Source organism: Ursus americanus, chromosome 9 (genome assembly GCF_024610735.1).
Source record: "Ursus americanus isolate L20-20 chromosome 9, mUrsAme1.1.p, whole genome shotgun sequence".
Classification (NCBI taxonomy): Eukaryota; Metazoa; Chordata; class Mammalia; order Carnivora; family Ursidae; genus Ursus; species Ursus americanus.
In genome coordinates, this window is record NC_142135.1 from 10,684,847 (window position 1) to 10,699,980 (window position 15,134).

Consider the following 15,134-nt stretch of genomic DNA (forward strand, 5'->3'; position numbering starts at 1 on the left):
CACCACGTCAGATGGAACGTAAGCCCCAAAAAAGCATCTCTGAAGGAGCCAGGCGTAAGGACGCAAAAGCGGCATCACTGAAACAAGGAAGGTCAAGAGACTTGTGGTCTGGGCGTGATGACCCCACCGACCTGCACGGGTGTCCCGGAAGACATGAACCGAAACCTGGGTGGTGATTTTTTCCACTTTGGCCGGCAGTCTGACCTGTTCCAGAGTCACTTCATCGCGGCCTGACAAGGGAATGAACGCTGCCAAGGTGGGGACAGGCAGTGGAGGGAGCTGGTTTGGGAAGTCTGCAGGAAGAGGAAGAGAGATGGGTGGATGGTCACAGGGGTGCTTAGTTTCCAGGGGGTGTCGTACAATTCCATGTAGGGGACATTTGGAGAGGGGAGGGGTGCGGAGGAGGAGGAGAGAAGAAACAGAGGAAAGGATCACTGCAGGAGGAAGTTACTGAAGCAGTTAGAAACAGGGGCTGTCAAGACATCCGGTAGAAACGTTGAAAATGGAAAAGAGAAGATGCATTGTCTGCAGCTGAAGCAAAAGGATGAAAATAAATACGAACATAGACATGAGTGTGAGTATTGAAACAGTGCCGGGTCACTGCCAAGAGCCTCAGTTTTGCCACAGAGGTCAGAGACGAGATCACCTCCTGAGAGGAGTGGAGTTGGGGGTGACGTTAGGGACAGTGGCGAGGGTTTGGACTCGCTGCTAGGAGAACAGAGGAGGAAGCTGACCAAGGACAAAGGGTGGGCAGTCAGAACTCGGGGCCCAGACGAGGCTGAGACCATGAATTGTCAATGGCCCCAGTACACGTGGCTACCGTGTTGACGGGACAGTGTCGGAGCCCCGTTCTGGGTCCTCTCCGCCGGCACCTGTGCGTGAGTGCACACGGCGGGGCATCACCGCAGAACCTCGCCTCTGATGACTGTTTCTGGCTCCCTCTGTGTGTCTCCCTGTGCAGGAGCTGTATTCTCAATCCTACGATGCCGTCGGGGTGATGTTTGCCTCCATCCCGGGGTTCGCAGACTTCTACTCTCAGACCGAAATGAATAACCAGGGAGTGGAATGCCTGCGCCTGCTGAATGAGATCATCGCTGACTTCGATGAGGTATATCAAAGCCTCGGAAACCTACAGTCCCCGGTGGGCATACCTGTTGTCCTAGCATCACATTCGCTGCGGTAATAGCCACGGTTTGCACTCACAGAACCCCAGGCTGCAGTAGGGACACAAACACGTATTAGCTAATTTAAGTACCGTGTGAGATAAACACCATTGTTTTCCATCTGGGGGATGGAGATCGGAAGCCTCAGTGAGGCTGGGTAGTCTAGCCCAATGGCAAAGAACCATCAAATGGCAAAACCAGGACTTGATTGGAGGCCACTGCAACGCAGGCACTGGCATCGTGGAGACTGGGCACTGATGGCGGCATTTCTCCCTCTGCTCAACGTGCCAGAGATAAAACCATGAATTAGCATTTGGTCATAGACCTAACACAAGTATACACATGCCCCGATAGTGCTTTCTCCTTTTAGGCTCCGTGAGTGTAAAGAACACACGACATGGGGGGATATGCTCTTACTGCACTGTATTTACATTAATAAGACTTGGCAGCAGTGACCCCCCCCCCCCCATCTTCTAGCTTGAAGTAGGGCGCAATTATCCATCCATTTGCCCAGGCCTGAGAAGGGAAGTGATTCATTGAGAAAATGCTAGGGAAGAGGCCATGTAGGAATGGGGGTTCAGCTGAAGTCTAGCCTCCTAAGCCTGATCCCCGGGGAGCTCAGGCGCCTAAGTGGTACCACAGAGTTGTTTCACACTGAGGCGAGGGGGCCAAGTTTTGTACACCTGTGTTGGTCAGCCATTGGCTGTAGGCTGCCCCTTGATGGGGGAGGTTGCCTCACTTCCCAGGCATTTCCAGCAAGGGGGTTCCAATGGCCCAAGGCAGTTCTCCCACAAAGGGTACAACAGTGCCCTGTCAGCAGCCAGACCCCATGGCATTCTTGAGAATGGCCCCACAAAGGAGATGTATGGGGGGCACCAAGAGCATTTGCGACATCACCCAACAATGTCCTCTCCCTCGATCCCCCCGTTCCATTTAGCTACTGAGTCCTGTGGGTTCCTTCTTGATGGCTCTTTGGTCTGCCCCTTCCTCAGCATCTCCTTGCCTTCGCCATCTTGCTTCTCCCCTGGATGACTGCGGCATTCCCCAGCTGCCCCTTCCTACACCTCACCTGTCACCAAAACCACACCTGTCTTTTCACAACCCTTTGACACCTAAAGCCCATCAGTGGCTCCCTTTTGACAACTCCTCCCTCGTAAGGTCACCTGAGGCTTTGCTCTCGCTGTCCCTGTACGCTCTCCGGCCTACTTCCCACTGCCACCTGGTCCCCCACCCACCACCTAGCTGCTTACAAGGCATTATGCCCACCTGGCTATTCCACACTCTGCTCTTTCTGTCCCCAAGTTACGCCATCCTCACCATACCCTGTCCTGTCTCCCCCAACTCCGTGGCCAGCAGAAAACCTAATCCTGAGCAGTCCATTCAAGCAGCATCTCTACTTCCGACACCTCTTCTAATCCCCTTCTATCCAGGTAAATGTGGTCACTCCTATTTCCGTGAAAAACTTGTACTCTGAAACCTTCCATCATAGAGCCTGAAACCCTTCAGTGTACAGATCTGCCGCCCCCACTAGCCATGGAGTTCTGGGGCAGAGACCCATCTTACTAATATAAGTGCTTACCTGGTGTTGCCACAGATGAAAACCATTTCAATACATAACATGCCGTTGTGACTTCTCTCTCAACAAAACCCACAGGGTAGGAATTATCAGCCTTCATTTTATAAGTAAGCAGCACTGAGGCTCAGGGACACCAAGAGAGCCCAGGCTTTGCCACCACTAAGGAGCACTGCCAACGTTTGAACCCAGGTCTGCCATACTGTTTTGGTTTTTAACCATTCACTGGCAGCTATGGTTCCAGTTTTGTAGTCAAAAAGACAACAATGGCCATTTTCATTGTTCTAGGGAGGGGGTGGGGATCAAGATGACTCAGACACAGTCCCTTCTTGTTTCCAGGGCTTCACAGTCTAGTGAGGGACAAGATGGGCTGAGTCGCCTTTACCCAGGAAGTCAGCGGTTAAGTGTCCTCATACAGAGGGCCTTGCATTGTGGAGAGTGAAGGGTGATTCCATGATAATAGTACTTTATTCCAGCTCTTTGTGGCAGGCCATATGCTCATAACAATAGAAATTATACTCTTATGTATCCTGTTAAGTCCTCAGGGACTTGTGCCTAGAACATAGGAGATGTTCATAACAGATGCTTACTAAGTAGTTGCTAAAGGGATCAATCAGTCAGTCAATCAATGAATTAATGGAGGACAAATACCAGCTGGAAAATAGCAAGGTGAAGATAAACTAGGTAATCCAAAACATATCTTTAAATTAAGGAAATTAAAATAGCTGTATTTTTAAAAACCTGACTGAAGGATGAGCCATCAGGATGTTTTATTTTAAACTCTATAGCCTCCCACCCCCTAAAAGTACTCACGAACATGTTTTTAAATTGTAATAACTAAATATAAATTAAATTTTCATCTCGGTGCCCCAATTTGTAGACACCTGGTGTCTTACAAAATTCAGACAGCGCCCCTAGTGGTAGAGGGGGGTTTTTGCAGAGGGAAGTTGGATTGGTGGGGAGAGGGGAAGATTGATTGGTCCTGGAGCTGGGTTTGAGACCAGGAGGAGGAGGAGAGGACGAGAAGCTGGAGGGAAGTGAGAGAAGAGAGGAGGGCAGAGATGAGAGGGAGAATCGAAAAGAAGATGTTAGGGAGGATGCAAAGAAAGGGAACCCTCTTACATTGCTAGTGGGAATGCAAACTGGAGGAGCCGCTCTGGAAGACAATATGGAGATTCCTCAAAAAGTTAAAAATAGAGCTACCCTACGACCCAGCAATTGCACTATTAGGTATTTACCCAAAGGATACAAACACAGTGATTCAAAGGGCACCTGCACCCCAATGCTTATAGCAACAATATCCACAATAGCCAAACTATGGAAAGAGCCCAGATGTCCATCAACAGATGAATGGATAAAGGAGATGTGGCATATATGTACGATGGAATATTACTCAGCCATCAGAAAGAATGAAATTTTACCATTTGCAATGATGTGGGTGGAACTAAAGAGTATTATGCTAAGTGAAGTAAGTTAGAGAAAGACAGATATATGATTTCATTCATATGTGTAATTTAAGGAAAAAAACACAAATGAACACAGGGGAAGGGAAGGAAAAATAAAACAAGACGAAATCAGAGAGGGAGACCAACCATTGAGACTCTTAACTCTAGGAAACAAACTGAGAGTTGCTGGAGGGATAGGGTGGGGGATGGGGTAACGGTGACGGGCATGAAGGCGGGCACATGATGGAATGAGTGCTGGGTGTTGTATGCAACTGTGAAATCACTAAACTCTACGCCTGAAATGAATAGAACACTATGTGTTAATTAAATTAAATTTTAAATAAATTTTTTAAAAAGGAAAGAAGAGGAGGAAAGGGGAGGAAGTAGAAGAGAAGGGGCAGAGGAGGAAGAGGCAAGAGCATCCAGTCAGTAGGAACACTCCCTGGCCTGCCAACCCCAGGCACTGTCAGCTTTCCCCACGTGGGTCCTTGGGACACCCAGACATGACTTCTTCCTTTGTGTCAAGAGAGAGTCTCTGTGTTCTGCCCTGGCGAAGCTCCAGCCAGATGCCCTGGTGCTGACTTTAGCAACGATGCTGCTCTTCTTGCTGGTACAAGTACCAGGGGAACCTGAGAGCATGTGACATTCCTTCTTGGCTCAGACGAGAGCAGAACAGAGCACAGAGCACATGCTCCAAGACTGGGTTTGCAATAACCCGATGCCGGGCTCCTTGCCCCACGGCCCCTTCTTTGTTGAAGGCAGAAGGGTGCTGCCACATCTCAGCACTCCATGTGGACGAGTGAATTAATAAAGGGGCTGATTAGAAACCACATTATGCCCCCAGATGCTTTTAGCCATATGGTGGGTCCATTTGCTGCATGGACATTCGATGGAATAATGAAGCCTCCTGCTGCCTTCGGATTGACTTCTGAGGAGCAGGCAGCTTTGCTTGGGCCTGAAATTGGCCCTTGGCCAAGTCATTCCAAGAGAAGAGAGGAAAGAAGAGACCCCTGTCCCTGCAGGAAGCTGGGGAAAAGCAGTTGTAAGGAGAGAGAGAGAGAGAGAGAGGGAGACGGGCAACCGAAGATATGCCAAAATCCCTGAGCTAACGTTTTAACAGTGGCAGGGCTGCTTAGAGACCAAACCTGCTTAGTGGTGAGTGAGGACAAATGTCAGACATGATCCCAGGCTGAGGACGTGCAGGATGACCCAGCCACTTCCTTTCCTGGGTGCAGTTGGTGGAACCTTCACTGGGGCAGAACAGTGGCTTCATTTTAGCTCAAGAAACAAAAATAATAAACAAAGGCTTCCTCAGCTGTGAATGGGGAACACACACACACACACACACACACACCCCAAAGCAAATCACGAAAGCACCTGCCATTGTTTTCCTTGTTTCCCAGAAGGTTTCTCTCCTGCTGGAATTTTTCATGTTTTCTTAGTTCCAGATTAATTTGGAGAGGAGGTCTGTAGCAACATGTGTGTGGAAAACCCATATCGTCTTCTCGGTCTGACCCACCCGTGGCATGAGCCCCTGAGCGTATTATAGTCTTACAAGGAGACCGAGAGTTCGAGAACCAGAAGTTATATCTAAATACCTGCTGACATAGGGGAATAAGAGGCTAGAACTTAGCCCTGGGAGCTAAGGGAGGTTTGAGTCTTGAACCTACATCTTCCACTCAGGGCTGGCTTCGTGGATGTGTGACCTGTGAAGCATGGGTAGTGAGACACAGTCAGAATCTGGGTATCGCTGAAGGTGAGCTAAGGATTTCCTGAAAGGTTAGATGTGAATTATGATGTTTTTATCCAGCACAACTGGAAAAGTGGAGACACCATTAATCAAGATGGCAGGTGGATAGAGGGGATCAAGGGTGTAGTTTTGGGAATGGCAGGCTAGAGATGTCTCTGAGGCCCGTAATAGGGATGTCACTGAGCAATTTTGTGCAGAAGAGTCTGATGGTCAAGGGAAAACACATACATCTGGGAATCTTCAGCGAAGAGATTGTGTTGAAAGCCATAAGCCATCATGAGATTGCAAGGGAGCAGGTTATTTCTTTTAAAGATTTATTTATTTATGTAATGGGGGGGAGGAGCAGAGGGAGAGGGAGAGAGAGAATCTCAAGCAGTCTCCCCACTGAGCATGGAGCTGGACACAGGGTTCGATCCCACGATCCTGAGATCACAACCTGAGCCTAAATCAAGAGTTGGACGCTTAACCCAGGCACCCTAAGGAGTGAGCTTAGATGGAAGAGAGAAGAGGTCTGAAGCCTGAGCTGTGGGGCCACCGGCACTGTGAGTTAAGGAAGATAAGAAGGAACTAGCAAAGGAAACTAAGGAATTGCCAGTGACATGGAAGTAAAGCCATGAGTGGGCAGAAACCAAGTGGGAAAGGTGGATCAGATCCTGCTGACAGGCCAAGCAGGGTGAGGCCAGTGGACGGGCTATGGGAGTGGTCATCGCAAGTCTGGACGAGAGTAATGTCACTGTCAAAGAAGGGACTCAGGATGCCGGTCTATAGTGGATTTAGAAAAGAACAGGGAAGAAGTTAGAGGCAGTGAGGGGAGAAAACTCTTAGAGGATTTTTATAGCAAAATAAATGTGGTGTCCATAAGGACTTTTTTTAAGATGGGAAAAATAACCACAGTCCTCTTCTTACTTCTTCGAACCTACCGTGCATTCTCCCCAACCTCCAGCCCTCATTCATGTTGTCCGCTCTGTCCAGATACTCCCCCCAGCCCTTTCCATGCCCCCAGCTTCCTAGCACACAAAGCCATGCACCCACCCTTCCTTCCTCACTCTTAAAAGTGAAGCTCAAAACGAACGATTTCTCAACATTTGCTGCAACATGGACGGCACTGGAGGAGATAATGCTAAGTGAAATAAGTCAAGCAGAGAAAGACAATTATCATATGGTTTCTCTCATCTATGGAACATAAGAACTAGGAAGATCGGTAGGGGAAGAAAGGGATAAAGAAAGGGGGGTAATCAGAAGGGGGAGTGAAGCATGAGAGACTATGGACTATGAGAAACAAACTGAGGGCTTCAGAGGGGAGGGGGGTGGGGGAATGGGATAGACCGGTGATGGGTAGTAAGGAGGGCACGTGTTGCATGGTGCACTGGGTGTTATACGCAACTAATGAATCATGGAACTTTACATCAAAAACTAGGGGTGTACTGTATGGTGACTAACATAATAAAAAAATATTTAAAAAATAAAAATTTAAAAAAATAAAAGTGAAGCTAGAAATCACTTGCTCAGGGAAGCCTCCAGATATTATCGAAATGCTCCATTCTCATTCCTATACCTTGTATGTTTCCATCATGCATTTTACTAAAATTGAACTACGGCACATTTTGTGTGATTATTTCTTTAACGTGTGATCCCCGCCCCTGCCTGGACTGTCAGCCCTCTGGTGGCTGGGACTTCCTCTCTTGCTCATCAGACATCGCAGCAGCTCAATGGATAGTTGCTGTATTAGTTTACTGTCACTTCTATAACAAATCGCCACCAATTTAGTGACTTGAAACAACAGAAATTTATTATGCTACTGTTTGGAGGTCAGAGGTCCAAAATGGATCTCGCAGGCTAAATCAAGGTGTCATCGAGGCTGTGTTCCTCCTAGAGGCTCTAGGCGAGAATTCGTGTCATTGCAGTTTTAAAGGCCACCTGCATTCCTTGGCTTGTGGTTCCTTCCCCCGTCTTTAGGACTGGCAGTCACACCTCTGACTCCTGCTTCTGCCATCACATTGCCTTCTCTAACTTTCCTGCCTCCTCCTTTGACTTATAAGGACTCTTGTGATTACGTGGAACATGCCCAGCTAATCTAGGGAATCTCCCCATCTCGGGATCATTAACTCCATCACATGTGCAAAGTCCTTTCTGCTGGTAACATCTCCACCGGTTCCCAGGATTAGGACATGGACATGTGTTGGAGGAAGCAGAACGGGAAGCCACAGGAGGGTTTTGCACAGAGCGGGGACATAATCTGACTTGCTGCTGAATGGGGTCACTCTGGCCGCCAGGCTGGGAGTATGCAGGTGAGGGAGGGAGCAGGTAGGTAGGTCATGGTGGTACAACAACCAGATGTAAGCCAACAGTGGCTCAGGCCGGGATGCTGACCGTGTTAAGATTCCACATACACGTTGAAGGTATAGCCAAAAAGATTTGTTGGTGGATTGGGGAACCTTTGTGATTTCTTTTTTGAACCAGTAAAATAACCATTGATTTCAAAGATTCAGTGAAACAGACCTACTCCTTAAAGAGTATCTGGGCGCACCCAGCGCAGAGCCTGGCACTTAGCAGGTGCTCAGTAAACGTAGGTTGACTGCCTAAAGGCATGATTCTCCGAGAGAAAAACAGCTGTCTCGAGGATGCCAAACCAGAGAGGGCAGTCCTCACTGTGAGCTGGGGCCTGTTTCAGGAAAGCACCCCCGTCTTCTGGAAGAATAAGCACCAGGACTAACATCATTGCCCGGATCTATTTCAGCTGCTCGGCGAAGACCGGTTTCAAGACATTGAAAAGATTAAGACCATTGGCAGCACCTACATGGCCGTGTCAGGCCTGTCACCCGAAAAACAGGTAAGGGAACACCTTGCGCTGGGCCACACCCTACGGCAGGTGCCTCACTGTTGTCAGGTCGCTGAAGGCAGGGAGGCCACCATCACCAGGCTGCGTGACGACTGGTGGGGAGCGCATCTGATGACCTGGATACTCTAGCTGTGTGATATGCATTTGTTCCTGGGGGAAGTAAGGTCTACTGGATGAAACGGTGCTTCTTTATGATGGAGAACCCTCTAGGCTCCATTCCGAACCTCACTGTTGACTTGATGAACAAAATCAGGGCCCTGAAATACCCTGATATGACTTAGTTGTGGGTGTTACCAAACTCCTGATATCAGCCTGTGTTCTTATTCTTACAGTCTGTAAGAATAATAGTAGCTCCCACTCTTTGGAGGGCTGACTGTGGGCCAGGCACTCGGGTCAAGTAGGAAACTAGCATCTACCTTCCAGTGTGAGTGGATGGTTTACCTGGGACCGTGTCATGCTCCCCACACCAAAGTCTACATGGAGATGAGTCTAAGTTACTGGGAAGAAGGAATCCTCGTTTCTTTTTCTCACCTTTCCTTCGCTTGCTTTCCAACTAAAAACCTGGAAACATTCCACGAGCAACTACCTGGGAAGACACCCATACTAGTCATTGGATGCCCACACGTGGCGCTCGATAGCAGGGCCCGCAAAGTGCAGCCTGCCTGCCAGATCTGACCTACCATCTGTTTTTGTCAATAAAACTTTATTGGAACACGGCCACACCCATTTATTTATCGTTTAACTTTGTTTCCTTTGAAGCTAAAATGGCAGCATTGAGTAGCCATGACAAAGCCTAAAATATTTACTATCTGGCCCACCCCTGAAACGATTCGCCAGACTCCGCTCCGGACGGGCACAGAGCACTTTCACATACACAATCTCATGCAAGCCCTGGGAGGCAGGCAGGGCATATATGCAAATCCCCATTTTGTAGATGAGGAGACTGAGGTTCAGAGAGGCCCAGAGGCTTTCTCTGCCTTCCCCCAGGTGTTCCATGAGCAAACGCCTATATGAAACATCCCTTAAACAGATGGTGTGAGCATTGTGATGGAAATACACAGATTTCCTAGGTTGGAGCACGTGCGCGCACACTCGCGCACACACACACACACACACACACCCCGGTAAGCGTACTCAGGAATACACGGTTCATCAGCCCGACAACACAAGTGCAGATGTGGGGGAAGGAGTATGAGCCACGCATATTACACTCGCTTGAGTGTACAGAGGCTCACACACCTGGTTGTCTCCGTCTCAGGGGCGCGCAGGTAGGTGAGGACATAGGGCTGGTCCCTGCTGCAGAAAAGTTCACGTCGGCCAGAGTGAATAAATTCTTCTCTCCCCTCCGCTCCAGCAATGCGAAGACAAGTGGGGACATTTGTGCGCCCTGGCCGACTTCTCCCTCGCCCTGACCGAGAGCATACAGGAGATCAACAAGCATTCCTTCAACAATTTCGAACTCCGGATCGGTGAGTAGTTGCTGGGGGTGTGGTGAGTGGGGGGCCCACAGAGCTGGCTGGCCTGGCTCCATCAGACCCTCCCATGCCCTCGGCCATGGGTAGTTTCTCCTGTGGAATGCGGCAGGCTCAGTGTGACCTTGCCAAGGACAGGGACAGCCTCAGCTCAGGCCTGTCTGGCCTTCTTCTCACTCAGGGTGCCGGAAGCCAGGGAAAGTTCCTGGCCTGTGTGCAGAAATACACCACAAACACTATGCCCTGGCTACCTTTCCGCTAACTTACCTGGGCAGTACCCCGCCCACATGAGGCCCGGTAGAGGGAGGGAGCTGAGTCCTCTGTCACTTCATTCCGACCTCATGTCATCTGATGCTGTTGGTCGGTACGCTGCTCCCTGGTTCTTCGGCATAACGGCCTAAAGCAAAAGCCGGTTTCGACTTCTGAAGATGTCAGATGCTGTGTTGTGCAGGGACAGACAGAAAGCCTTTTGGCTCTTCCCTTGGCTACACAGCTGACCCTTCCTTGAGATTAGAGACACCCTTGAGCCACACAACAGTGCCACCAAAACCATAGCAATGTGAATAGTGACCCTTTATAATGTGTAACTTGCCAATGCCTTCGGCACTCCTGCTGATTGTCAAAGGCCTCTTCCAGCCAGTGTGAACACCCCTGCTCTCATCCACGTTCTCATTTCATAGTGGGTCAACTCAGCCCCAGACAAGGAGAGTGATGGCTTGCGATCACACAGCCAAATGGCCACTCGGGCAGGGACCCCAGGACGACAGGACAGACCTGTGATGTTCTGGCTGCCAGGCTGCAGGCTAACACAGCCTTTGCTGCCGTGTCCGGATTTTACATGTCCTCTGGCCAGCATGCCATCTGACGGACTTAGCTCTCCCTGAGTAGCTTTTAAGAACCAAGCGTCAAGAAATGCCAATATCTGACTTGTCAGATCTAACAAATGCCACACACCTTTGTTCACCAAAATAAAAAGAAGTCCTATTTTATGTTGTGGATCTATGGCTGGGATGTTTGGGGCTTGTTCCCACATGTTCTATCGACCCTATGTGTCCTTTCTGAAATCATTGACCACACACTTGAACCAGGACTAAAAAAGCACAATGTCAACCCTGAACAAAGCAGATGTCGCTGGGGCCAGGGCCGACCCTTGGTGTGAAATCTCAGAGTGCTAACATCGTTCAAGGGTTAGAAGATGATTTTCGCGACTGTGCTGGGCATCTCAGTTTGTGTTTGGGGTCCGTTGTGACTGGGCAAGCCATTCGAACCCTCTGAATGCCAGTTTCCTCGTGTGTAAGCTGGGCGTGGTATTATTTACCCCTGCCTCGTGGTAGTAACATGGAATCAGATGGGGCAATGCCCATGAAATGTTCTGCAAATCATGGAGAGATCTCCGTCACTGTGATTCCCACGCGGTCCACAAGGCCTGCTTCTCCGATTTCTCAGTCACTTCTATCTGATTTTGTGTGGGGCGGGGAGGGGTTTGCTCTCCCCTCCGCCTGGAATGATCTAACCCAGATGTCTGCATGGCTTGTCCGGTCTCTGTCTTCAGATGTCTGCTCAGAAAGGCCTTCTTCCTTCACCACCTCCTCCAAAATGCCCCCTCCCACCCCTCTCTCCCTCTAACCCAAATGGTTTTTCTTTATAGGCTTTATGATTCATTGATATATTACTTTTTTTGTTTCTGTCTCTCCCCAGTAGAAGGTAAGCTGCATGAGGGCTGGGACTATGTCTCTCTTCTTTTCCACCATTTCCCCCACACCTGGAACAGTGTTGGTACCCGGCAGGTGTCTAGTCAGTTTGGTAGAATACATGAGAAATTCTGAGTGTACTAGAAGGAGACATATGTGACCACCAACATGTTTAGTAAAATGCTGTTATTCCTAGAAGAAGTCTATGTTTCATAAAAGAAGAGTCACTGAAACTGTCTCCAAAGGCATTCACCAAATAAACCGTGGGATTGGGCAGACATGGTAGTCCAAGGAGAGAGGCGGGCAGGGACAAGGCACAGAGGTGCGTGATGGCCGGCAGGTGAGGGCAACTCCAGCACTTCGGGGTGGGCACAGTGTAAAGAAAGGTGAAGGGGAGAGTGGTGGTGAAGGAGGCTGACAAAGCTGGCAAGAGCCAGATTCGGGAGGCGCTTGGCTGTGATTCCAAGGCACATGGGCGTCATCCGTGGCGGGTGTTTGAAGTGGGTTGGAACTCAGTCAGATGCGCCCCAGTAAGATCCCTCCCGCTCCGGCAGCGATGTGGAGGACGGTCTGCAGGAGGACAAGGTGGGGGCCGGGGGAGCCGGTTGGGAGGCTTTGGCATGGGCCAAGGGAATGATGCTTAGGACCTGGACGCAGACCGAGAAGGAAAAGGTCTGCCTGAGCTCTCAGAGCACTGGAACAGCAGAGGCTGGAAGACACCCAGCGTCCTGATTCCTGGGCCAGTGCTCTGTCTGTCCCAGCAGCCAAGATAAGTCAGTGTCCATGTGAGAATAATAATAATTCCTCTCGAGCACTCCCTGGTTGTCAGGGACCACGCCAAGGCCTTACTTCCATTATCTCGATTCTTCTTCCAATTTTCAGATGGGAAAAGTGAGGTCCACGTAGGCTAAGGCACGGACGCAGGTCACACACATAATGCGTGACCGAGGCGGGATCTGGGCCCTGCAGTTTATCCGCAGAGACCACCTCCTCGCTGGTCACTGTCCCGGGCAGGGCTGCAGACACATCAGTGATGTCCCTCTTCTCTCATCTCTCGCTCCTTTGGTCACCTGCAGGCATCAGCCACGGCTCGGTGGTAGCTGGCGTTATCGGCGCTAAGAAACCGCAGTATGACATTTGGGGCAAAACCGTGAACCTGGCAAGTCGAATGGACAGCACGGGGGTCAGCGGCAGGATCCAAGTCCCCGAGGAGACCTATCTCATCCTGAAGGACCAGGGCTTTGCCTTTGACTACCGAGGGGAGATCTACGTGAAGGGCATCAGTGAACAGGAAGGAAAAATCAAAACATACTTTCTGCTGGGAAGAGTCCAACCCAACCCATTCATCCTGCCCCCGAGAAGACTGCCCGGGCAGTACTCCCTGGCCGCGGTCGTCCTGGGCCTTGTCCAGTCCCTCAACAGGCAAAGGCAGAAGCAGCTGCTTAACGAGGACAACAACACGGGGATCATCAAGGCTCATTACAACCGGCGGACTTTGCTGGCACCCAGCGGGCCAGAGCCCGGAGCCCCAGCCGAAGGCACCGACAAGTCCGATTTGCCATGAAAGCATTTTCTTTGTGTTTCTTTTTTTGTATTTCTTTTATATATAAAATAAATATACTAATAAAAAGGTTTAATTTTTTTTAGAACAAGGATGGCTTCGTTGGTCTTGGCTACGCAGCACTGAAGATAGGAGTTGAGCTTCTCTTTCATCACAGACCGTTACTGACCACCTCTTACGTACAGGTTCTTTGAGAAACACTGATAAATAAGACCCGGTCCCTGACCTTGAGAGGCTCACAGCTGAGTGTGAAAGAGGGACGTGTAAACAGATGTTTGACACACCTGCCATTTATTGAGCTCCTGTGGCGTGCAGGGCCCAGTGGCCAACTCTTTACATTATGACCTCATACGTACCTTGTACGTACCTTCCAGCATATACTGAGCACCTACAGTGTGCCTCTGTGTTCCTAAGCTCCAGAAAAATCCTGGCAAAAGTCTTGCCCTCATAGAGCTAGCATTCAGGGTGGGAATAATGGATCATATTCCTATAAGCCAATATATGAATGGTCTACTTCCAGATAGGGGTAGAGGCAATAAAGAAAATCAGGTAGGACAGTGGGGATAAAGAACTGGGGGTCGGAGAGGCTGTTGAACTGGAACCCACAAGGAAGGCTTCTTTGAGGCCTTTGTATTGAAGATTTTCCTTAAATGATGAGAAAGAAGCGCCTGGGGAGAAGTGAAGGAGTCAGAAAGAATTGGAAAGGCCCAGAAGTGGAATCAAGCCCACGAGATCTGCTGGAGGAGCAGCGATGAGGTCATGGGGGCGGGAAGGGTTGCAGGAGGGCTACACCCTCTCCTGGGAAGACTGCATCCTACACTCTTCTCCCCTGACCACAAAAACTCCCAGGAAAGTTTCGTGCAGATGAGAGAGCTGAGCAAATTAAAGGATTTTCCCCAGATCGTGTACTTAGCTGCCGGACTAGGATCAGAACTCTCGGTCAGTCAACGCTGACTGCTGTCACAGGTGACTCCCATTTTAGTGGCTAACACACAGCGAGATTGCTCTCATTCACAACCTGTCGGACGTGTGGAGGTGGGGGGGATGGCGCTCCATGCTGTGATTGCAGGACTTAACCTCCTGCCGCTGAGGATGTGGGAAATGCCCCAGTGTGCTGGGTTGAGCGTTCCCAGGGCAGTTCCTCGAGGTGCGTGGACTGTGGTTCGAATCCCCCACTCGTCGGTGGGTTGATGTTGGGTTAGTAGCATAAACTGGGCACCAGAGATTCTTCACCTGCCACGTGGGGCTAGTCATGGAAGCCGCAGTGATTTAGAATTTTGAAGTTTTCAGATTTAAGAAATACGGTTAAAGTGTCATACACTAGGGAACATCCCCAAAGGGGTATGAGGCAGTGCGCAGTAATTAAATCTGTTAATAATGTTCTCACAATACACGAATATTCACACCAAGGAGCGTAACTGGAGTCTGTAAATAGGACTCATTTCAGGGCATGTTTTGCCCCCAAATTCATTATAAAACAAATGATTGTCCACCCACGACGCCTCACAAGGCTGCCACGCGGCTGACAAGCAACAACGCGGCTCATCACCCAGCAGCTCGGCCCTCTGCCCCATCCAACATAGCTTGTTGCTATTATGACACACGATGGCTTTTCTGAAATAATGGGCATTTGCCCTTTG

General features: G+C 49.7%; 1 protein-coding gene across 3 annotated transcripts in view; it reads left to right on the plus strand.

The window, feature by feature from the left end:
- Positions 1-13,578, plus strand: part of ADCY8 (adenylate cyclase 8) — a 223,451-nt gene extending 209,873 nt beyond the window's left edge. For all 3 annotated transcript variants that reach the window (XM_045812205.2, XM_087864614.1, XM_087864615.1), the window contains 4 exons: positions 962-1,108; positions 8,669-8,761; positions 10,125-10,239; positions 13,010-13,578. In XM_045812205.2, coding sequence (XP_045668161.2) covers positions 962-1,108; positions 8,669-8,761; positions 10,125-10,239; positions 13,010-13,497 — 843 coding nt within the window. In that variant the 3' untranslated portion in view covers positions 13,498-13,578. The remainder of the gene's footprint in view (positions 1-961; positions 1,109-8,668; positions 8,762-10,124; positions 10,240-13,009) is intronic.
- Positions 13,579-15,134: the final 1,556 nt, after the last annotated feature.